Source organism: Arachis hypogaea, chromosome 3 (genome assembly GCF_003086295.3).
Source record: "Arachis hypogaea cultivar Tifrunner chromosome 3, arahy.Tifrunner.gnm2.J5K5, whole genome shotgun sequence".
Taxonomy (NCBI): domain Eukaryota; kingdom Viridiplantae; phylum Streptophyta; class Magnoliopsida; order Fabales; family Fabaceae; genus Arachis; species Arachis hypogaea.
This window is the reverse complement of record NC_092038.1, coordinates 140,139,301-140,162,614: the sequence shown is the minus strand read 5'-3', so window position 1 is coordinate 140,162,614 and position 23,314 is coordinate 140,139,301. Positions and strand designations below refer to the sequence as shown.

Below are 23,314 nucleotides of genomic sequence, written 5' to 3'. Positions count from 1 at the left end.
CCTAAAATTGAGTGGATATATATTAGAATTAGTATTAGAATACACTAGATTTGCATATCATTATATGAAAATGGTTAATTAAATTCTGTAATCTTCCAGAATCTACATGTGCAAATTTTCTTGCTTAAATCAATAGCCATGTTTGTCAGATAATAACCATGGATCTCAAATTTCTGATAATTATCATCTCCACAACACACTGGACGCCATTTTTGTGACTCCTTTTTTATCTTCTCAAGTCTTCTCTTTTGTATAGGGAATAATTTGCCAATGTGATGTTGTAGCTTAACCTTGTTTTTTGCAATTGTCTTCATCACGAATATGCGAACCTCCACCAACAGGATAATTATAGGCTTAGCTCTATAGTCTATACTCCTTAGTGCTTGCATTGAACATTTTGCATGCATTATTACACATGTTATTCAGTTTCAAACCATGACTAAAGTATGTTTATTCTATGATTTCATTGGCCATTTGTTCAGATAGGCCCAAGCATCGCATCTTCATTCTTTCTTTTAAACCTCTCTATCTTTAATTTAAACCGATGTCTTGTGGTCTCTCTTGCACACTTCCACCACAAAACCTCTCAATTTTTGTTCTTTCTACTAGTTAAAATTCTTTCACATGTACCGAACACAGAATTCATGTTGTACTTTGGGGAATACATTTTGAACAATTGAAATTAATCCTTATAACAATTTACCAGCAATTACTTAAAAATAGTTAGTAACATATAAATAATTTAAAAAATTCTCAATTACTCAAACCCATTTCACAGTGGCAACTCCTCAACCCAACGTTTCACTTTTACTAATAATAATTTACTATTTATAATAAATATGGTAAAAGATTTAGTGCATATTTTTGTTCCGAAAACATAATTTATCATATATTTAATAAATAAAAAGTTGAATTAATAAATAAATTAGTATGGCCCAATACACACCTTAAATTTAACTATGTTAAATCTAAATTGTCCTTGCAAACAGCAACACAAATTTATGTAGATTAAAATAAACTTATGAAAAATGAAGCAAAATGAATTCAAGTTAGCTCTAACTTTCTGCAAATTTGACATGAAGCACCAACTGTCTTGATGTGGGTCACCCAGATCCTCATGAAACAGTTTCAGAAACCATCTCCAGTTTCTCTGTTCTCCACTGCTACAATGGCCTAGGCAATTACATAAATGTGGTTGTTGGCGTCTTGTCCTACAACAGAAAGGAGTTGGCTACCGAATTGAGTCTTTAAAAACGCTCCATCTAATCCCTATCAGAGGACGACATCTAGCTTTGAAGTCCTTCTTGCTCCCATCAAGGCAGATGTATATTTTTTCAAATATTGGATCCTCTTCTGGTTGTGGTATGACTCCAATCTTTACAGTTGAATCATGGTTATTTTTTAGAGGAGTTTCTGTATACTCTCTAACCAATGTATATTATGTTGCCACATCCCCGTAAACAATGTTTCTTACATCGGTGAGTGCTCTAGATAGAGAAAACTTATTCAAGTCCAGATTACACTTTCATTTGAAGTAATCAGAAGCCTCTCCATGCTTTAGGTTGGAGTATTTTTTTTATTATCTTTTTCACCAACTTCGAGACTAGCCACTTCCTATTTACTGTTGTGTTCTTAATTAGTCCTCCTAGTATAAATATGGTCATTATTGAAAGTCTTGATCTGTGAACAAATCTCTTCATGATCAATGGAAGCATAGGCAATCCAGTTACAACTCTCCATCTTGTATTTACACATTGCTCTAACTCTATTGCTCTCGTTATTTTTGAATTTTATTTGCCTCCCTTCTTGTATAGTGAACTCCCTTACTTCCTCAATAAAATCATGTTTTGTATTGAACTTCATACCAACCTCCAATTTTAATTTCCCAAATCTAGCCCCTTCTATGAACATGAAAAATGTATCATCATCATCAATATCAGATTCTTCATTAGAATTAGTGGAGTCTTCATCTCCTCAGAATGCCATGAATCATTTTCATCAGAGTCATCATGGTAGGAATCAAATGCATCATATGGTTCCTGGACATCACTTACTTTTCCTAGCACATAACCCAAATCAATGTCTTCATCTGAATTTCGCACAATGACCTCATCCTCATCACAGAAATCTTCAAGGCATAACTTGAATTTTCCCTTACCTTTTTTATTTTTACACTCCCTAATCCTTGCCGTAACCACCTCACAATCAGAATCATAGTCACTCGAGTTCTCAAAAGCTTCGGGTCCAAGCCTATAAAGCTCATCTTCTACACTTTTATAGGAGTCATTCCTCTCGCTATTCGAGAGTGTCACTGTAACCACCTCACCGGCAACCTTCTTTTCTTTCGAAGCAAATCTAGAAGCTGATCTTGTCACTCTTCTAGGTATTGATGTAGTGTTATTTTTGGTAGCACTTATTTTTGGAGTGGACTTGAATTTCTTAGTTAAAATTGGAGTGAAATTCTTAACAGTAGTGGTGGTTGGTGTGAAGTTCTTAATAAGATTAGGTTTTTCTTTAAAAACTGGATTGGTAGGATGCTTATCATGGAGTTTGGATGTGGTCTAAATTGGTGGTGAAGAGGTGATTTGGGCTGGAGCTGAAAAGGTGGGCTAGGTTGGAGGTAATTGTATGGGCTGAACTGTATCGGAAGTGTAGTTGTTGGCTGGACTGGATATATAGTTATGGGCTAGACTGGACTCACAGAGGTAGGCTGGATAGGAGAAGTAGAGGTGAATTCCATAGGAGTTGGATGTGGACTGGTAAGCATATATGTGGGTGTTTTGGATAGGAGATGTGTTTGGGATAGATGAGGTGCTTGAGTTGGAGTCAATTTTCAGGTTCTTTTGAAATGGGAGTCATCTCAATCAACTCTAAAACCTCTTCAGCCTCATTTTCAGATACTCCATGCTCAAGATAGGCATGCACAACTCTATGATTATTCGTTGCATGAAAACACATCTCAAGCACTTCACTGTCACTTGAGAGTGCTCTCAATCCACTCTTTAATGGCCTCCCAGGAACTAGCCACCAGCACTCTTTCAACTTGTCATAACCCAGCATTTTGTACAAATTGAGAAGATATCCATCATGTCCTCATCCAGTCCAACCAAGTTATCAATGTGGTCTCTAACATAAATCACATCTTCATCTTGATTGGTCTCAAATTGTCCTCTATGACGAAAAATAATTGTTATTCCATCATCCATCTGCAATTCAAAATCAATGACAATGACATCAGTTATATTTTTAAATAACATGTCAATAGTGTTAATACCCTACAGTCCAATTTTACACAACTAAACCAAACACTTCGAATTTGATTTATATTTTATTCAAGATAGAGTAATAAAATTGAAGAGTTTGTAGTTATTAACAGTTCAAAATAACTGTTTTTACTTGTATAACAATGATAACAATCTCTGCAATTTTATACTATATATCTTCACTTGGATGAGCTAAAAACAGAGAGCAAATAATACAAATACAAAATAAATACAATCTTTTTTAAGTTTGTTTTCCAATTCTCTTTTCTTGTCTATAGAAATACAAAACAAAACATTTAAACAATGATTACCATTTTTAAATTCAGCAACACAAAAAAAAATCCAAAATCCTAACATATTTAAAATTCACAAACTAACAAAATCCTAAACCTATACTGTAACACAAGCTAACACACAATGCAAATCCTAAATCAACAGATAAACATAAAACAGAGTCTAAAAATATTATGAATTTTCCTTAGTTCTTAATATGTTCTTCGGCCTTTGTTGCTGCGTTAATGCTAGTTCTTTAACAACCTCTTTGAACAGTTTGGAAGAAGATGAATGTCAGTCGCTAATTATTTTTCTTTGTGAAATTTACACATACGAGAGGATCAAGAAGGGTCAAATATAGTCTATTTGATAGTCATGGTGTAGACCAAATATTTTTAATCCTTCAAATTCTAAAATGACGTTGTTTTTAATGGAAATTAGCGCGCTTTTAAAATGGTGTCATTTTGAATATTCTAATATGATAATTTTAGTGTTCCGTTAACAAAAATCACTATAAAAATTAAACGTGAGTAACGATTTAATATTTGAAAGTCTTAATTGAATAACTTAAAATTTTAAAATTAAAATTAAGACCCACTTAAAATTTCAAGGATTAAAATAAATTTTAACTCATTCTCAACTTGTAAGAAATCAAGTCATATATATTAAGTGCGAGCATGAGTAAACACTTTGAAATGTCTAATCACCAAACATATACCCCGCAAAAGTAAGGAATCTCTCAAACATGCATAGAATATTACACCAAAAATCTGTGGATTCTTTCCAACATGTTGCTGTAGATGACAATGCATACGCTCTCCGACATAGGCGAGTGTGTGATAAAGCCACAATTGCTCCCAATCCCATAGCCCCATCACTTTTTTAGGATAGATTATATTATTAAGATTTTGTTTTTGTTTTAAGTTACGCTATTCAGTTTAACACTTTAATTACATCACAAGTCCCCCACTACATGAGTGCCGCCTTTAATTCATCATAAACATAGCCAAACAGAAATTAAACGAAATTTATGTTTGTAAATATAAATTTGTATAAAATTAAAAGTGAGTTGGTGTTGATATAGTTTATATTTAAGAATTTTTATTTAAAATAAGGTATAATAAATTAAATATTATTTAAATTATATTACTTAAAAATTAAAAAATATAAATTTAAATAATTATTTTATATTATTTTATTTTATTTTAAATATTTAAATAAATTTTAATATTTTTTGGTGAAATATTTGGTTCTTGAACTTTTATGCGAATCTCAATTTAGTCTTTAAATTTTAATTGTTTTTATTTAATTCTTAAATTTTAGAGTAAAGATCCAATTCGGTCCTTGTCCATTTTCACGAAGGACAAAGCGATCCTTGTAAAAAAAAAGAGACACTTTGATCCTCAACCTTTTTATTTTGGGACAATACGGTCCCTCTGTTAAAAAATTTATTAAATAATAATAAAAATTAGTTTTATAGGGTTTTAATTGTATTTTGTGGGGGTTTTAAACCCCCACAAAAATCTTTTCAACAATATAACCAATTACTACCACTACTATCGTTATCTTTTCCATTCTCATTATTATCACTCCTACCTCTATTATTTTTATTGTATAACCATACTTTATCATCATCATTATCTCTTCTACTATTATCATCACCAATATCAATATTATCAACATTAAAATTCTCTTCTTTCATTTCTTATTCAATGTTATTTTTTTTCCTTTAAAAGATATTGTACTATAATTACTTTTTTTTTGTGGCATCATTTTTATTAATGATTTTTCTTCACTTAACCACCGTTAATGAAGGAATTTTTTAAAAACAAAGTTATTAATAGATTGTGGAGATTTAAAACTCCCACAAAATACAAATAAAACCCCCACAAAACTAATTTTTATTATTATTTAATAAATTTTTTAACAGAGGGACTATATTATCTCAAAATAAAAAGGTTGAGGGTCGAAGTATCCCTTTTTTTTGGATAGGGATCGCTTTATCCTTCGTAAAAATGGACAAGGACCGGATTAAGTGTTTACTCTAAATTTTATAAACATAATTCATGTATGTTAGTCCTTTGAAACAATTTTTAAGATACAGATCAGAAATTAACAAAACACTATCGTGAAAATTGTTAGATTCTGTTCTAATTCATTTATGTTAACCTTTTATTTAATTTGGTGTTTCTAATGGAAATAATAGAATTGCAATGCAAAACAAAAACAAAAAAACCTCTATACAAGAAAGAAATAATAATAACGATAGAAAAAAAATTCATATAAACAAAACTAATAAGAATTCTATAAAAAAATAATAACATGTATGAGAGAATATTTAAAAAAATGTTACGAAAAAATAATAAAATTTATGTATAAACAATAAAAAACATAATTAATAGATAAAAAATATTTTTTTAATTAATAATTTAACAAAAAATAAATACAAAAGCTAAAATTTTTAATTTTTAAGTGAGAAGAAATTAGATGATAGAATCACGTTTACATCTACAAAGAGAAAAAATAGCCAATCAAAGAAAAAAGTTTTCAAAAAACTAAAATAGGAATAGACGAATTTAGTTTTTATGAGTAAATAAAATTAATATAAGTTGAGCTAACAAATCCGTTGTAGTCTAGTTGGTTAGGATACTCGGCTCTCACCCGAGAGACCCGGGTTCGAGTCCCGGCAACGGAATTCAAATTTTGTAAAAATCGTTTACTTTTTGGTTGAAAAAGTGTGAGAGTTGCAACTTGCAAGTGACATGTACGCAAGAAAAGGGTGACGTCCATAGCCACAATCATGCCACGTTCTCTTCATGCAGACTACCTTCTTTCCTTTATATTCAACATCAACACACATGCAACTCTCTCCTCATCTCTTCTTCCAATCATCATGCCAGGCCTTACCATTGGAGACACAATCCCTGACCTTGAAGCTGAAACCACCCAGGGCAAGATCAACCTCCACCACTTCTGTTCTAATTCATGGACCATCCTCTTCTCTCACCCTGGTATATACATATATTCTCGGCTCTTCTTGTTTCATATATTATAACTATCCATATTCATGCATGATTATTATTAGGTGATTTCACCCCGGTTTGCACCACGGAACTTGGGAAAATGGCTGAGTATGCTAAAGAGTTTAATCAGCGAGGAGTGAAGCTATTGGGTTTATCATGCGATGACATTCAATCCCACAATGAATGGATCAAAGACATTGAAGCCTTCACTGTCAGTATATTTATTTACCTTCAATATATACTTGTTGTTTAATGAATTCCCTTAGCTTAGTTATTGCATGCATAATGCAGCCAGGTTGCAAGGTGAGTTACCCAATCATGTCAGACCCAAAGAGAGAGATAATCAAGAAGCTGAACATGGTGGACCCCGATGAGAAAGATTCCAGTGGCAATAATCTACCTTCTAGGGCTCTTCACATAGTGGGGCCTGATCTTCAGGTGAAGCTGAGTTTTCTGTACCCAGCAACAACAGGGAGGAACATGGATGAAGTAGTGAGGGTGGTGGAGTCTCTGCAGAAGGCTTCAAAGTTCAAGATTGCAACACCAGCAAACTGGAAGCCAGGGGACCCTGCTGTCATTCAGCCAAGTGTTACTGATCAACAAGCCAAGGACATGTTCCCTCAAGGTTTTGAAACTAAGGATCTCCCTTCAGGGAAAAACTACTTGCGCTTCACCAAAGTTTGATATCATATCATATCATATCATATCTTATTTTGCTATCTCACAAATCTAAATATGGTTAAGTACGAGTTGCCCTCTTCTCTAATGTTATGTTTTATATAGACACTACTTAATATAATGTATCCTTTTGTTGACTGTGTTATACACTTATACTATAACAGAATCTGAATCTTAATTTGGATATGTCACAATATTATTGCTATTCTAGTAAGGCAGTGTCACGGATATGGTTAAGTATGTGTAAACTCGTATTGTCTCATATGCATGTTTTAGTTTTACCACAATGATTTCAATTTTATTTGTTTTATTCTGTGGCTTTTGTTGTTATTTCTTCACAAAAGATGAGCTCCTACCATGCAAGTGTATTATATGAACAAATTAATTCACATACACAGGCTTCCAATAATGGAGTTAATTAATTTTTATAAAACATAAACTCAACATCTTTTGTGCCCCCACCAACTTACATGCTTGTATATTATTGAGAGGATTCATGCATATTCTTTTTTGTTATGCCAGCGCTGTAAAAAACATGTGGACACAATTGCACTGAAAACCCACGTGTGCACAGAATGGACTCCATTACATCCACAAGATTGCCTTTGGATTTAAACATATTATATGGTGCTAGGTGATATCTCCTCATATAAACCAGAAAACATGTATGAGTTGACGAATTTGAATATTCACCACTCACGAGATTGCAAAACACAAGTATTGTGCATGTCAGAAATTCACTTGTGATCATGGTGATCGGTAATTATGCTAATGCTATTGTCAAAACACAACACAAACAAGAACTCACTTTGAACAGGATCATTGTGTAGATCCAGTTATAATTAATAATTATGAAAATGATATTTTATATATGATATTTTATATATAATGTAATATGTAAAGATGTACTAACAATCCGTATTTTGCCACCACAGGTTCCTATAGATATTAAATTATGAACGTTGATGGCATCGTGAATATAAAATCTGAAGTTAATCTTGTCAAGGAACTAAAAGTGTACATGATACTAACCATATAATATATATATAAATGTTGAATCAAGCTATTACAATAGAAGAGTCCCAAAAGAGGACTATAACAATTCTATATTTCATCTCACAATATGGGATAAGAACACCCAAATGGGGACGAGTCCTAATTCTTAATATGGAATTGGAAACCACAACCACCAACACATAGTAATGGCTCTCTGACTTCTATACTTGTAGTATATATATATATATGTCTTCTATGACCAACCAAAACTCAAATTAACATTTCTAATATCAACTGTCTCAAGATAGAAAATATAAAAATATTGAGACGATTGAAACAAAGATAAGACAAAAAAAATGTCTTTATCTTGAGACAGTTACTAAAAGAGATTTAACTGCATTCAAAAGCAGAAGGGTCGGCCACAGTCTCAGGGTCACCTTCCCTTAAGCAATTGATTGGAGGTATAGTCCAAGTCTCCTGTGTCCCATAAGCATTCCAACAAAAAGGATCATCAACCAATTCTCCTTCATATGGAAAAAGCTCAACATCAGAGAGTGTTATGTTTGTGCAAGCAACAGTGTCACTGCAAGCAAAGTGAATAGGAGGGGTCCTAACATCATAGGTACCCTTAATGTTCTTGTAGGACACATCATTCACATGAACAGCTGAAGTTTGGTTATGGCATTCCTTTGACAAGCAGTAATATTGGTCTATGATGATGCAGTTCCTAACATTTTCCATTTGGATATTCTCAAATCTCAAACCTGTCACTGATCCCATCCCACCTTGCCATGTCTTGATTCTTAGCCCATTGTCTGATTCTTTTATGATGGTGTTCTTGACTGTTAAGTTGGACACACATGCTTGAGAATTGTGCACTCCAAGGCTTCCAATGCTGTAATACAACACATGATTAGTAACAATGAGAATCAGATTAGGTGGCACTTATTTTAGTAATCACCAATAATTGGTAACTGGTAAGTATGTACCTAATCCCATGGCTAGGACCACAAGTGACACCATCTATGTCCACGTTTGCAGTGCCCGGTCCAATTGAAATGCAGTCATCACCTGCTCAAAATTAGTCAAATAATTAATAATGTTATTATCGTAATAAGTTGTATAATTATAGTAAGTAGAAGATTGCTGTTTTTAATTATATGCATGATTACCATTGCTTATCATGGTATTGTATATTCCGACAGCCTTAGAGTTTTCAACATGGATTCCATCAGTGTTGGGGCTGAGTTTGGGTGAAGAAATGGATAGCCTATCTATTTGTACTCCTTGGCAGCCATTGAAAATCATGTGGAACTGAGGGCTGTTCTGGATTTTCAGACCACTCACCTTCAAGTTGCTGCTCATGAAGAACCTCATCATCTATTTATAAAACAAACAATGGTAAGATAACAATTGTAAATAACTAAATTTTCTTGAGTAATGGATTACTTACAGCAGGACTTCCACATGGTCCTGAAGTTGTTTTTCCATCTGCACTCTGAAAATCCAAAAATGAAATTAATGGGGTTTTCCAATTGAACTCGAAATAGTTGAATTGATCAGCAATATGGAAAGATGGTTATACTCTGTGAGGTTTGCAGGGGAGATCCCACCACTTATCTCCATTGCCTTCAATGGTTCCTGTGCCATTAAGTAACATTTGATCAAGTCTATAAAACACAAGCCATTGATTTCGGCTATCGGATTCCGGCCATGAATCCGGTCCATCTGGTGCCATCAATGTACCATCCACCTACTCACATTCAAACCTTGTTAGTTAACATTAATCTTAATCATACATGATTAAAATCACAGTAACTATTATGAGCATTGTTGTTCTTACTTGGAGTACCAGTCCTGGCTTGCATGGACCTGAGAGAATACTTGAAGTGACCTTAAAAGAGTAATTCTCTGGAGCAAGAACAACACCAGACTCAACAGCACAAGCAGCTTTCCATGCTGCCCTGAATGCTGCTGTGTCATCTGCTAAGCCATCACCAACTGCTCCGAACGACCTCAAATCAAAGATGCCGTCCGGAGCAGACTCTGGAGGAGGAGGATCATTGGGGTAAGGTGTGGAAGGTGTTGAAGGAACAGGGGAGTAATCAGAAGCAGGGGGCTTAGTAGGAACAGGGGAAGGAGAAACAGGGGAAGAAGAAACAGGGGAATTTCTCTTATGATTATTTGTGTGATGGTGGTATCTTCCTTCCACATTTCCAATGTTGTTATGGTTGAAGAGTAGAATCATAGTAATCCATAGCATAAAAAACCAGTGAATGGTTTCCATTTCTCACAAATGTGTATGAGCCAATGTGGAACCACAAAATGGTGCTAAGTTGTTTTTTCCTTTTTCCCCTTCTGTATGTAGACAAAAGGAAGTTCTTGAGCTTAAGTTAAAAAAAAAAGAATGCAAAGGATAATGAAATGAAAATTGAAGGAGGAAGAATGGCTAAGGTAGAATCTGATTTGTAAGTAGAAGCAGAGTGGCCTAGCAAGCAAGGATCATGTCTTATTTATATACTCAGAAACATACATGTATGTTTTCTTATGAAAAAATAAATTCTCAAGCATGGAGTTGCCACGTGTCAAGTCCATGTTGATTGAAAGTATAGTGTGTCATGGAAAATATTGGACCCTTCTAAACCCCTTTTTAAAGTTTAAACTTTAAACAACTCTAATAGTTGTAAGCTTGTAGTCTTTATTTTATTTTTTATTTTAACTATTTTTTTTCCCTCAAGGCAATTATTTTTCTTTAAAGTGTTGAATTATTGTGGTCCAGAATGTGATGCCTTGGTTCTTCTCTTCTTACACTTTCCATTCTCTTGGCCATTATCTGCTCACAGTTTCTGAATTTTATGTTGCACACCGAACAATTTTCTGCTGCTATGAGCTACACACTCCCAACATATATTAAAAGTGTCAGAATTAAATTCTCAAAGCAAAAAAAAAAAGGATTTAATTTTATATAGGTATAAGCTGAATTTGGATCATTAGTCACTTATCATGAAGTAACTAATTAAAGTGGACGTAGAAAGTATACATATATAGCAGAATAGTGATAAGAAAATAGATTTACATATTTATAGAGAAAAATACACATTAGACCCTTCAAAAGACAGTAAACATTTTTAGTTTTGTTAAGGTAGCTAACTACTAGAATGATTATAAAAGGTGGTATTTAATTTTTAGCATAAGTTGATCCAATGAGGTGTATTTTACCCCTGAAAGAGGGCAATAATATTATATAAATAGGATAAGATATAATGCATGTGAAATATATGGCTGCAAGTTATTAGGACCAGATCTGTTTAAATTACACAATAGAATACAATAAAAGATGGTAAGAAGTTTCATGTGGTGAATCACAACCACCATTCTAATTTGAGCTATGGCAGACTTTATCTTTCAATTTTTTGAAGTAGAAGCTTTCTCTAATTGATTTGCATTATTGATGGCAAAGCAATTAATATCACATTTCATATTCATTCATATGCTGACCGTATCTTCAGGGCATTCTAAGAATTAAGCTATCACAATTCACACACATCACTTATCCCATCACAGCCATTTAAGAATATATGATTATTAATTAGTGAGCAGCAAAATATTTGGTGGTTGTGTTGCTGATATGAATGTTTATTTTCAATTTTCCAGTGAGAAGAGAACACGTAAGGTTTGAGAGAATGATGAATTAAAAAAAAAAAGTGCAAATAAAAATTGGTTGTGATGATGTAAAAGAAAATACAAGGGATCCCGTGACTCTTTGTTGTTGTTTAGTTCCTTGTGGCCAAGGAATAGTATTAGGTGGGCGACAACAGAGAATTAACACATTCACGGGTGGAATCAAAAAATGTATCATATTATTAAATGCCAAAATAAATAAATAAATAAATAAAGACTACTCAATTGACACATATAAGAGAGTGACCCTCTTAGAAACTATGACCCTTCCCTCCTGTGGTTCCTTCTATCTACATATCTGAATGTCCCTTTACGTGACAACTCAACACAAAATAATAAAAGAGACCATTGAAAAAGTGATGATAGATATTAAGAGGATTATATTTTTTTGTGACTTCACCTGATGAGTGATGAGGTTTAATTTGCTTTCTTCTAAGCATGCAATGGTGTTTGACGTGCAAGTTGTATGTTAGTGAAAGCATGCATGCATCAAGTGTGAGTGTGAAGAGGGTTATTCAGAGATAAAATTGTTGAGCATGTCACGTGCTTATTAGCCTCACGGGTGTCATAGTAAAGGACAACAATATCAAAATAAATTATTTTATTTCTATCATAATCCTGTTTAGCTCCTATGTAGAAAATATAGAATTGACATATAATAATATAATTCTCAATTATTGGAGAAACAAAAATTAAATGTTTTGTAAAATTTTTGTTTTGTAAAATAATTTTGAAGACTTAATTCTGTTTAAATATTGCATTTTATTTAATAATGCAAGAATATGAAGCCAAAATGAGAGGCATCTTATAAAATTTTGGTTTAATTACTTTATTAATTCTTATAATTTCACCAAATTTTTAATTAGATCTATATATTTTTTTTCTTTTCAATTGAGTCTCTACATTATTTTTAATTTTTTAATTATGTTATTTTCATGTTAAAAATATTAAAATTAACAGAATATTTTTTTAAAATAAATGCGACCAAAGATCTAATTAGGTTTTTAATTATGAATATTTTTAATTTATGAAAAAATATTCAGTTAATTCTAATATTTTTTATACTAAAAGAAACCTAATTATAAAATTAAAAGTAGTATAAAAATTAAATTAAAAAAATATAAAAATTTAATTACAAATTTGATAAAATTACAGGAATCATCGGAATAATTAAACCTAAATTTTTTTATAAAGAAAACTGAAAAATAGGAAGTAGAAAGCTTAATAAGGGAGAGGAAGAGAAGTTTTCAGTTTTGTGATCAAAGAGATTCTGGGGAGTACTTTTTTTTAGACCTGCAAACACAGTGTGGGGTGAGAGTGTGTGGTTGACAGTGAAGCCACGTGGCAAAGGGTCAGGTGCACGCGCCACACGCGCCTAGATAGTGGTTCTTTTAGTCCATGAAAGATTCTTTGAATGATATACTAGTAATACAGTTCCAACTTCCAACACTGTTATATTATCACATGCAACTCCTAAGCACATCATTTTACTGAAACTCATGATCTCACAAATAATGGCTTAAAAGTTAAAAGCCCATCTTTCACGTGCTGGCGTCTTCTTCTTCTTGTGCATGTCACGGGCTATATATATATATATATATCATATGTTAGGGTAGGATTTAATTTAAATTAATCAAGGTTAATATAATTGTTGGCTTGATTGCATTTCATGTGATGTGGACAAGTGTATAAGCAGAGCATTATGGTGTCTTATGCACTGAACATATTGTTCAAATAATCCCATTATTTTAAGTCTAATCTTGGATGCATGTGTGTTAATATGGGTCTAATTAAACACTAAACATTGCAACTAACCAGAATTGGCTGGACCAATTTGAAAAAAAATAGTGCTAGGTGTTCCATCTTAACAGGCTCCTGTTCCAATTCAATCAAGTACATTCACATGTATAATATTGACGAATTAAATTATTTTATTGATGGACAATGAAAGTACTGTAGACAGTGTTAATTGTTTTGTCATTTCTTAATTTGATTAATAGAATGCAATATTAATGAAAACATTAGTTATTTTGTTCAAGTTACTCAAAAGCTCTAGTGTTCCGTGAAGCTCTAAAACTTCATTTGCATGTTATGTGATATTAAGGTCAGTAGTTGGATCATTTTATGGATACTATGAATTTAATTTCATACCATATAATTGTATTTAATTAATTATTAGTGTTTGTCTTACATAAATGTGTGTATGTTGCATTGTATCCATCATCATCGTTGTAATACCTAGTAGCTAAATAGAGACAAAAAATGCTTTCCCTCCTTTGTGCACGAAATTAGCAGTGGACCTGTTGTTGTTGTTGTAGTCCCTCTTTTCAATTTGTTATATGATTTTTGTTGCTTTTATCCTTAATAATCTTTTATAATTTGATGCCAGTGTTAGGTAATTATGTCAATGACCAATAGTCTTAGGTTGGAAAAAGGCTAACAATTAAAGGTTAGCTCAAATGATGCAAGAGTTTTCTATTAGAAAAATGATTGGTATACTGGTTTTTTATAGCCATACTAGACTAACTTATGTCCGAAATAATAGTGAATTAGTGATCATGGTATAAGTCAAACATAACATAGGCAAATGCTAAGCATTCTAAAAAAAATAGAGTGTACAAGACTTAATGAAAATTAACTTGTTATTAAAAATGAAAAAAAACATATATATAATACAACAAATCCTATATTTTAAGCCCTATACCTAAAGAATATACTACCCTAAATCCAAAAGTTTGAACCATTGATATAAAATATAATAAGTAAAAATTTAAGATTTGTTTAATTAACAAAAAATACAATCCTCTTTACTTAATAAAAGAGTGTTTGAAGAGGCTCATAATATACAAAAGAAAGAGCAAACCTAACATAAGTTGTTTTGATCTCAAATAATCTCCTTAGTCCTTACATCAAAAAGCTAAGGTGTTATTGAAAAGCACACCCATTTTGTAACATGTTACATATCCCACTCCTTAAATGGTTTTATACAAAATATAGTTAATGCAAATGATCTTCAATAACTTCAAAGATATAGCATTTATTTTATGCCAAGATGATCGGTAATGAACTGAAATTGTTGCATCAACAGCCATCCTCCTAGCATACTACAACTTCCAACATTTTAGCTTCTTCAATCTTCAGAAACTTCACTGATTCAGAAAATTTAGTTCAGTACCAGCAATCTACCACCTCCTCTTGCTCTGGCTCTGGCAAAGTCCATTTCTTTTGGGGCCCTGAGGTCCTTGGCCGTGCACCATAATCATCCCAGCCAAGCTTTGCGATTTCTACATGAATCGTCCTACCATAAAAATCCTGTAGACAACCGACAATAAATAAATTAGACAAGCACATTCTGGTGCCATTGTCTATAATCTTAGGACGAGGCACGTTGTAAAATTTTGAACCTTCTGATCCATTGTTTCTAGCGCAAGCATGGCGTCATCTTGACACATGTATTGAATAAAAGCATATCCTTTTGATCTTTTCGTTTTTACATCTTTAGCAACCTTAACTGCAGTGCATACAAGAGTCAAGGTAAGTACCGAGCTCAATTCCAAATCCTACAATATGGATGTTGAGAAATGCACTTACCTTCAGCTATCTTGCCAAAATTCGAAAATTCCTTTTGCAAAGTAGTCTCACCAGTATTATATGGCAAATCTGCCTCCAAATAAGTACAAATTGAAGTTACTATAAAGTACATTTAAGGCTCCAAAAGAAACAAAGTGCTGAAGCATGTAGATATCACAAGGAAAAAAATTACTTAAGGCATACGAAAAGATTACAGAAGACTCCACCAAATAATCCCTCAAAATTATGTAGATTAAACCTAAACAGAAGCTTAGAACTTGATAACATAATGTTTCACTGTGTTACTGGAAGCCCATCTGTCTAGAAGTTGAAAGCATATAAGATAAAATGATTTATTAAAAGGAAGGGTACAAATGTGAAAGACAGAGATCCCACAACCTTGCATACAGATCACTCTAACAAGCTTAAAGAAAAGATTAGAAGTTTGCATGTAATTATCACCAATTCAATTCCTAACATCATGCATACAAATCCATCAGCCGTTACATCTGTTTGCCCACTATGATTTAATGTCAGCAAACACTCACAAATTTATCAGGGGCCAATCAAAAACCACTCCAACAATTTAGGCAAGATATCCACCACATTAATAATACTCCTTCAAATGACTAAGTTTCAGCTGCCTATACATTTTTGTGCTATACATTAACCCACATAAAAAAACTGCATTGCATCCTATTGGGTGGAGAATTTCTAACAAGCCTTCGCATAAAAATCGCTACTTTGCAAAGAAAAAGGATAAAAAATTTTGCTTGTTCTGAAGCGTGTGGAAGCCGAAAAAGACTCAATCAACAAGAGAGAGAGAAGGGCATGCAAGGCACATGAACAGCAAAAACAAATAGCATAATATAGCAGAGAGAGAGAGAGAGAGAGATGAGATGATTACTCTTAACAAGGATTTTGCTTGCAAGAGGATAGGAATGAGGTGCGAACTTGAGAAAAGAAGATTGCTGTGTGTGGAATTCTGCTCTAACGCTTGCAAAGGGTTTTGGGTATACAGGGAACGAAGCCAGCACCATGTTCATCAAATCAGTGCAGTTGTTACTTCTTCAGACCACAGAAGCCACAAAAATCCTCAGTCACCAGAGCTCTAGTGTCCAAACTCCCAGAATTGTGACCTGGGAAATGGGAGTGGAAGTGGAAGCCATGTTTCTTACTTTCTTAGGTTTTTGGGCTTGCTTGGTTAAACTTTTATCAAAAGATTTGTTTTAAGTGATTTTTTCAAAAAAAAATTTAAAAATATAAATAATTTTATATTTAAATATTTTATATAAAAATATCTTTTTATTTAACCATTATCTTTAGATACAATAATATAAAAATGCTTTTTATTTATGAAGAATGCTAGGGACCAGCAACTTTTGTAATTTGTAACCATCAAATAGCCATTAATGATAGTTTTAATGGTATGAGATTGGTATGATATTTCATCCAATAGCTCACTTTTCTTTGCTGGTTACATGCTAACCAAAATTTAACAAAATTGCTGATTCCCTAGACTTTTCTTTTATTTATTTATAATATTAAAAGTTTAATATAATTTCTAAAAAATTAGTATTTTTATTATTAAAATTTTGTTAAATATATTAAAAAATAAAAAGATTTATTTTTAATAATTTTTTTTTGTAACAACTCAATGACATTCAAATTGTGCTAATTTGTTTACTGGATAATATAAAAATTATTAAAATCTTTACCAGACGAAAGCCAATTCTCGTTCGATCTATATCATCTATTCATATGTGCTATTTATTGAGTACCGAAAACACGGTCCATAGACAATTAACTAACCATATATAAAGAAACCAATTAAAGTATTTGGATTAATTTGTCTATTACTACTTTAAAGCTTTAACAAATGTGAATGTTTTATTGAAAATTATAGGATAATAACACTTGAAAATTATAGGATCCTTGTAAACCAAGTGGATAGTGTTCTTGTTGGGTTTGGTGCACAAAATACATTTAAAGATGATTAAACAAAATCCTTAATGATTGTCTCTCTATTTCCTTTTTACACCCAAACAGCACCATCGCTTGTTTCCTTGAACTATAGAAATTAGCATTCATTAACTTTTTTCCATCATCCCACAATTTATCATCATATCCAATAAAACCATCCCATATAATAAGCTAGGCAAGCAATAAAACTCCTATGCTGATTTCGTACAAAATTCATGGCGCAAAGCTTCCTCCAGTTTTTGGAATATAGCTGCAAACATCCCTGCAAAGAGAACACCACAAGGCTAAATAATTTTTATTCACTCAACCCATAGGAAGGCTGCAACACTGCAAATCATGTGAGGAGCCGACTCGCACAAGAATAAAAGATGATAAATCCATTGAAGGCACGGAAAAATAATAATATTGAACGTGTTTATATAATTCAGAGGAAGCACTCATTCATAAAATTTATCCTTTCAATTGACCACTGGCTTTTCAGCAAGAGAGGGAAATAACGCATAACTCCAAAGTCATTTATAGAGTCGGCTAGAGACTAATACCACTAAAACAACGAGAAATTTATTTAGAACAATACGAATTGGAAACTAAGACCAGTGAAAAAACCTGATAATGGGCTACTTCTATCCTGCAATGAACCCTTCACTAACAGTGTCCCAGGGATCTGCTGAAAAACCTATTAGACGGATCAAATAATGTAAGGTTAATGTCACTTCTTCCAATCAAATCATTTTTAAAGCCAGTGAACAAGCAATCATACCAAAATACGAAGGCTCCACCTATCAGAAGATAAATTTAGTCTTGATCCATTTGATGTCTCTCCTGTAGGTTGAAAATTGATGGATTTATTGATAACAGGTGAATGATTCTTCAAGACTGAATCACATTCATCTTTGGATGCTACAACCTATTGAAATGCAATCACGCTTAACAGGCACAGCCATCACAAGGAAACCAAATCAAAATCTGAGACTTAGAGGAAGTAGTCTTACATCCACTGTGAAAGCAGAGGTATTCAGTGTACATGACAGGCCATGCATAGAGAAGTAAGATTTTACAGCTTCCAAGACATTAATGGCACCATGTTGGCGCGGAAGACCCTGAAAAATAAATTTGATTCATGTAATCTAAAATTAGGTGCAACGCAAAATGTGTAAGACATGCAACAATATATGGTATAGGCTCAACTGATAAGCATTTGAAGACAACTTTGCATCTATTTCAAATAAAGGAAGACATCTGCCAGAGACGAAACACAAGTGGAAAATTTCTTTAGTTTTGTCACTGTAATAATTATACAGTTGCCAGACTGAAAAAGAATATACCATACCTCAAGCATGAAGGACATGTTCTTCTGAGGCAAAGAAATCGATGGCTTCTGTATGGGTGGCAAGAAAGACCAAGCAAGCCCCCATCTGGATGTTCTGCCCTGGACAAATTCAGTCGTCTTCACTATGGTGACACCAACCTCCCAAAGTTTTGAAACAAGGGACTTGAGACTTGATTTTCTGCCTACCATTGAAGTGAACCACCTATGACCACATCAAAATAAATGAGTATGATTTTATTACAGGTAAAACAACATTGACGGAATGATATTTCTTATGTGGAAAAGTAATACCGAAACTGATGCTTCAGCACAACACTGTCTTCAATAATTCGAGCAACGAAGGCCTTCTCACCGCCAGGACAAACCATTTCCTTGGAAGTGCCACCGCAACAAGTTTTCGGATTAAGTCCTGCTTCCTCCAAGCTTTCAAAGAAGGGTGGATTACACATGCAGAAATCAAATTTCTCATCATCCCTGACTACTCCAAGAAGTATGGGGGGTCCATCATAGTTCTTATTCTCATGGACATTTGAATGAAGAGCTAATGAAGGCAAAGACGGCCCTACCTCTTGGCAAATATCTATCATGGTTCCACCATCATGGAACCCTTCAAGACACGGAGCCTTTTCGTTGTCTTCAACCTTTCTAATCTCAATCGACTCGGCAATATGTGGATTACTGTTAACATTCCTGGTGGCCCACTCAATTGCAACATCAGTCACATCTTCGTATAAACAAAGTTGCGTTACAAAATGCATTTTCATTTCATCAAACACATAATGTGCATAAACAGGAAAAACCAAAATAATCCAAAAACTGAGAAAAAGACAAGATACCTGATCCAACAAAGGTCCAACCAAAAAGGGAAGCGCCAAGAAGTGGGTAAATGCAATTGGCGCCAGTGCCAATATCAAAACCCCTGACCTTCCCTTGCTGAGAAGAAACGAGGTTGGTTGAAATGATGTGAGAAGAGAGAAGGTCGTTGAGCCAGTGGATGTAGTTGGACCTGTTGGGGACAGTAGGGCAGAGGTGGCCGTCAGGGATCTGCCAGTGGAGGGAGTGGTCGTGAAGGAGGAGGACGCGGGTGAGTTCGCGGGTGGCGTTGAAGTCGGTCCAGTCGAGGAAAGGACGGGCGGTGCCGCCGTGTGTGGAATAGTTGACGTAGCGACGGAAGGAAGGGTAGAGAGAAGCCAAGTGAGCGAAGTCTGGTGGGGTCTCAGCGTACTTGTTGTCTGGGTGAATGGTGGGTCGTTGCTTCTCTCTCTTCCTCTTCTTTCCAATTCCTCCCATAATCTCCAACAACAAACCCCAGAGAGCACATAATAATGTTTCAGGCCAAAAGTGTTCTATACAAGGTTCAGAAAACCGAATCGGTCATTGAACCGTTCTAGTTACTGGTTCACTAATTTATTGGTTCAATCGATTCAATCGTGGTTCAACTGAAAAAACCGTTTTATAATAAACACCTGATTCTATAAAATTTCGATGAATAAAAGTTGCCATCTGTTATATGTACATGTATGTTTAATCAGGTCCCATCCAACTTAGATCCCTTGTATGTGACCTCAAATCACTTGCGCTCGTTATCACCATCCACTCCGCAGTCCATTTGTTACTTGACTTGACAAGTCGCTTCAACCTTTTCTCTTGAACCGGTGCAAGCTTTCTGTGATGGCAGTCTATCAGTCTCTTGTGCTGAACCATATGCTCATGAGGTAGCAGCACACTTCTTCGCACATTGTGAGTATAGGCTTGCACCTGTACTTGGTGATATTAGAGTTGAAAGACTCGCACATATTGCTAGTCAGGTTGTCAACTTTTGGACCATGACTGAAGTAGGCCCTTACCCATGTTGCAGGTTCAAATTTCATCAGGTATGACCAGGCATCCTCATTAACTTCCTTCAGTCACTCCATTGTTGCCTTGAACTCAGGCACAGTCGTGCATTTTGCACAGTCTCACACAATTTTCCTGATGTATAAGTCCTTGAAACGATTGATGAAATTATTCCACATGTGCATGACACAATTCCGCACATGTGCATTCCGCATTATCTCTTTCAATTCTGGCATCAGGCCCTAACATAGATTGATTCAAGAAAAACTTTCATCAAATTGCATGATAAGTATTTAAATTAGGTAGAGAAAGTCACTTACTAACCATTTGCTGGTTGGCCATAAAATTCCAACCATGTTGTTGCACATCTCCAATGTCCTCTTGTAATAGGGTCAGAAAGCGCTTTCATGACTCTTTTGATTCAGACCTTGCCACAGCATAGGCAATCACATAAAACTGGTTATTAGCGTCCCGTGCCACAGCAGACAGCAATTGGCCCCCATGATAGGTCTTGAGGAATGCTCCATCCAAATGAATCAACGGCCTGCATCCACTCTTAAATCCCATCTTGCAGGCATCGAAACATATATATTTTGTCTAATGTTGGGGGTGCTTGTGGCTGGAGAATAACGTCCAGTAAGGCAGTAGACCTTGGATTGCTTCTATGTATCTCCATTAGATAGTCCCTCAGCTTCCCATACTGTTCTATCTCATTGCCCATGATCCTGTCTTTGACTTTCCTCACAGCTCTGTAAACCATTTTAGGGTGTAGAACTAGATCAAACTCTTCTCTTAAAAAATCAATAGCTTCATGTCTGTTCATGTGGGGATGGGTGGTCATCCTTTTCTCTACTTTTTTGCTGATCCAGTGTTGGTTAGCTGCATTGCTTTCCAAATCTCTTGTGCATGTATGTTCACTCCTATAGGTTTTCACTTGGAAACACTGCAGCTGTTTATTGTATGAGAGATGAGCAATTTAGGGACAATCCTCACCCTTGCAGCCAACTCTAACCCTTTTCTTATCATTTTTAATCCATACCAACTCCCTCCCCTCAGCAATAAATGAATCTTTCACAACCTCCTTGAACCTCTCTATTGTAGCAAATCTTGTGCCTAGCTCAAATATGTCTTCTCCAAAGTCATACTGTTCATCAAACTCAGGCCAGTGTGGTTTGTTCCCTTCATCCTCCAATGAGACAGGGGTAAGTAGCTCTTCAGACTCATACTCAAACACTGACATACTCTGCAATGGCTGGCCTCATGCTGGGCTCCCTAGTAGGCCTAGATCTATTGGGCTGTCTTTCTGGCCTACTTGTGCTGGTTTGTTTAGCAGGCCCAATAGACCTTGAGGAACCTTCACCAGCTGAGCCCACCCTTCTTGCTTTAAATCTCTGCCTTTTAAACTCTTGTGTTGCTTGTTTTTTTGGCTTCTCCTTGGGATCAACCCCTTTCCTCGACGATGGAGACACTTGTTTCCTCTTCCCTTTAGCAGCTCTAACGCTTCTGCCCTCATCATCTTCACCACTCTCACTCCCACTTTCATAACCAGCTGGTGGTGGTTTATACAGCTCATCTTCCTCACTGCCATCGCTATCATCGTCAGTAGACGAGTCATCCAACTTCTCCAAGTCATTTGGATCGACTTCTTCCTCAACCTCATCATTTTTCTCACAATCATCATCTGTGATCTTAGGTTGGTCAACAGGATGGTAAAAAAAATGTAAAACTCTTCAATATCCTTGTTCCTCAACTTAGACTGTCGCATTTAGTTGATCCCTGCATCCTCCTCATTACATGTAACCCTGACTCCATATCTTTGCTTTTTGGATCATACTAGTAAGCTTCCTTATACGATTGATACCCAGTCTTTTGAACATCGTGACCAGATATCCGAAATTGACAAAATCCAAGTCCGTCGGAGAAAACTTCTCAACTTGACCATGTAGATAGACTAACTCACCTGTAGATGCCATTGAAAAGTTACCCCATGATGGAACACGGGAACACTGAATACATCAACCATCTACAAAATTTTTCAATCCACAACACAACACAAAACCAACCCTTATTATCAAAATCTCCAAAATCTCTTTAAACAATACATGACAAATGACTAACCCCACAACTAATCACCTACGACAATCACTTACAGTCCCTATTAGTCCCATCCTACAACATTGATAACAAATAACGGGCATAAGCAGAACAAATTTGAACATCAATGTACTTACCACTCTCCACGGCAGACGCAGGTATAACCACAAAGCTTCAATATGGAACTGCTTCACGAAACAGCAACGACGACAACACGAAGACGAAGTGTTGTATATTTTGGAGGGAAAAGGTTAGTAGTGCTAAGGCTTCCTATAATTGTTTGTGACTGATATGAGCACCATTGTTATATCTCATAAGTCATAAGAATCATTGCAAAACATTTTTCGAAACGACATCGTCTTAGGACCCAAAGATCACAATGTCCCATAACATTTTTGCAGTTGACCACGTCAGCCCCATTCACACCATCTTGGAGACACATACCCATTGCCACACCACATAGGCGCCAAGTAACCTAAATCCGTAACGTGTTGCGAAACAAATAGAACAGAAAGACCCATTTGTATAGTATTTTGAGAGGTCAGAGATCATTTTGTATTTTTCATTTTTGAGAGTTAAAAATCCAC

At 34.7% G+C, this 23,314-nt stretch overlaps 4 protein-coding genes and 1 non-coding gene across 5 annotated transcripts; 2 read left to right on the top strand and 3 right to left on the bottom strand.

Annotated features, from left to right (window-relative positions):
* The first annotated feature begins 6,158 nt into the window (after window positions 1-6,158).
* TRNAE-CUC (transfer RNA glutamic acid (anticodon CUC)) lies at window positions 6,159-6,231 on the top strand. Its single transcript has one exon. It is a non-coding gene; the product is annotated as a tRNA-Glu (tRNA).
* A 68-nt stretch (window positions 6,232-6,299) lies between these two features.
* Window positions 6,300-7,382, top strand: LOC112734639 (1-Cys peroxiredoxin). The gene is made up of 3 exons (XM_025784048.3): window positions 6,300-6,547; window positions 6,622-6,770; window positions 6,851-7,382. Exons 1-3 carry the CDS (start codon window positions 6,337-6,339, stop codon window positions 7,241-7,243), a joined length of 753 nt encoding a protein of 250 aa, XP_025639833.2. The 5' UTR covers window positions 6,300-6,336; the 3' UTR covers window positions 7,244-7,382.
* Window positions 7,383-8,259: 877 nt separating this feature from the next.
* On the bottom strand, window positions 8,260-10,903 carry LOC112734638 (polygalacturonase At1g48100). The gene is made up of 6 exons (XM_025784047.3): window positions 10,077-10,903; window positions 9,819-9,986; window positions 9,687-9,731; window positions 9,406-9,613; window positions 9,223-9,304; window positions 8,260-9,128 (listed from the first exon to the last, which is right to left on the bottom strand). Exons 1-6 carry the CDS (start codon window positions 10,518-10,520, stop codon window positions 8,624-8,626), a joined length of 1,452 nt encoding a protein of 483 aa, XP_025639832.1. The 5' UTR covers window positions 10,521-10,903; the 3' UTR covers window positions 8,260-8,623.
* Window positions 10,904-14,670: 3,767 nt separating this feature from the next.
* On the bottom strand, window positions 14,671-16,874 carry LOC112734637 (glycine-rich RNA-binding protein 4, mitochondrial). The gene is made up of 4 exons (XM_025784046.3): window positions 16,392-16,874; window positions 15,506-15,574; window positions 15,319-15,425; window positions 14,671-15,226 (listed from the first exon to the last, which is right to left on the bottom strand). The coding sequence occupies exons 1-4, from the start codon at window positions 16,528-16,530 to the stop codon at window positions 15,083-15,085; spliced, it is 459 nt and encodes a 152-aa protein (XP_025639831.1). The 5' UTR covers window positions 16,531-16,874; the 3' UTR covers window positions 14,671-15,082.
* A 481-nt stretch (window positions 16,875-17,355) lies between these two features.
* Window positions 17,356-20,347, bottom strand: LOC112734636 (uncharacterized). The gene is made up of 7 exons (XM_025784045.2): window positions 19,634-20,347; window positions 19,089-19,521; window positions 18,798-18,999; window positions 18,460-18,567; window positions 18,228-18,374; window positions 18,074-18,143; window positions 17,356-17,729 (listed from the first exon to the last, which is right to left on the bottom strand). Exons 1-7 carry the CDS (start codon window positions 20,085-20,087, stop codon window positions 17,659-17,661), a joined length of 1,485 nt encoding a protein of 494 aa, XP_025639830.1. The 5' UTR covers window positions 20,088-20,347; the 3' UTR covers window positions 17,356-17,658.
* Window positions 20,348-23,314: the final 2,967 nt, after the last annotated feature.

What these genes read in the sequence shown, in the direction of transcription:
- LOC112734639 (XM_025784048.3), top strand. Translation starts at nt 6,337, where the DNA reads ATGCCACGTTCTCTTCATGCAGACTACCTTCTTTCCTTTATATTCAAC. An exon ending in CATCCTCTTCTCTCACCCTG is followed by an intron (nt 6,548 to 6,621) that starts GTATATACATAT and finishes GATTATTATTAG; the next exon opens with GTGATTTCACCCCGGTTTGC. An exon ending in AAGACATTGAAGCCTTCACT is followed by an intron (nt 6,771 to 6,850) that starts GTCAGTATATTT and finishes TGCATAATGCAG; the next exon opens with CCAGGTTGCAAGGTGAGTTA.
- LOC112734638 (XM_025784047.3), bottom strand. Translation starts at nt 10,520, where the DNA reads ATGGAAACCATTCACTGGTTTTTTATGCTATGGATTACTATGATTCTA. An exon ending in AGCCAGGACTGGTACTCCAA is followed by an intron (nt 9,987 to 10,076) that starts GTAAGAACAACA and finishes GAATGTGAGTAG; the next exon opens with GTGGATGGTACATTGATGGC. An exon ending in GGTCCTAGCCATGGGATTAG is followed by an intron (nt 9,129 to 9,222) that starts GTACATACTTAC and finishes GTTGTATTACAG; the next exon opens with CATTGGAAGCCTTGGAGTGC.
- LOC112734637 (XM_025784046.3), bottom strand. Translation starts at nt 16,530, where the DNA reads ATGAACATGGTGCTGGCTTCGTTCCCTGTATACCCAAAACCCTTTGCA. An exon ending in TTTTGGCAAGATAGCTGAAG is followed by an intron (nt 15,426 to 15,505) that starts GTAAGTGCATTT and finishes TATGCACTGCAG; the next exon opens with TTAAGGTTGCTAAAGATGTA. An exon ending in TAGAAACAATGGATCAGAAG is followed by an intron (nt 15,227 to 15,318) that starts GTTCAAAATTTT and finishes GGTTGTCTACAG; the next exon opens with GATTTTTATGGTAGGACGAT.
- LOC112734636 (XM_025784045.2), bottom strand. Translation starts at nt 20,087, where the DNA reads ATGGGAGGAATTGGAAAGAAGAGGAAGAGAGAGAAGCAACGACCCACC. An exon ending in GTGCTGAAGCATCAGTTTCG is followed by an intron (nt 19,000 to 19,088) that starts GTATTACTTTTC and finishes ATGTGGTCATAG; the next exon opens with GTGGTTCACTTCAATGGTAG. An exon ending in CCTCTGCTTTCACAGTGGAT is followed by an intron (nt 18,375 to 18,459) that starts GTAAGACTACTT and finishes GCATTTCAATAG; the next exon opens with GTTGTAGCATCCAAAGATGA.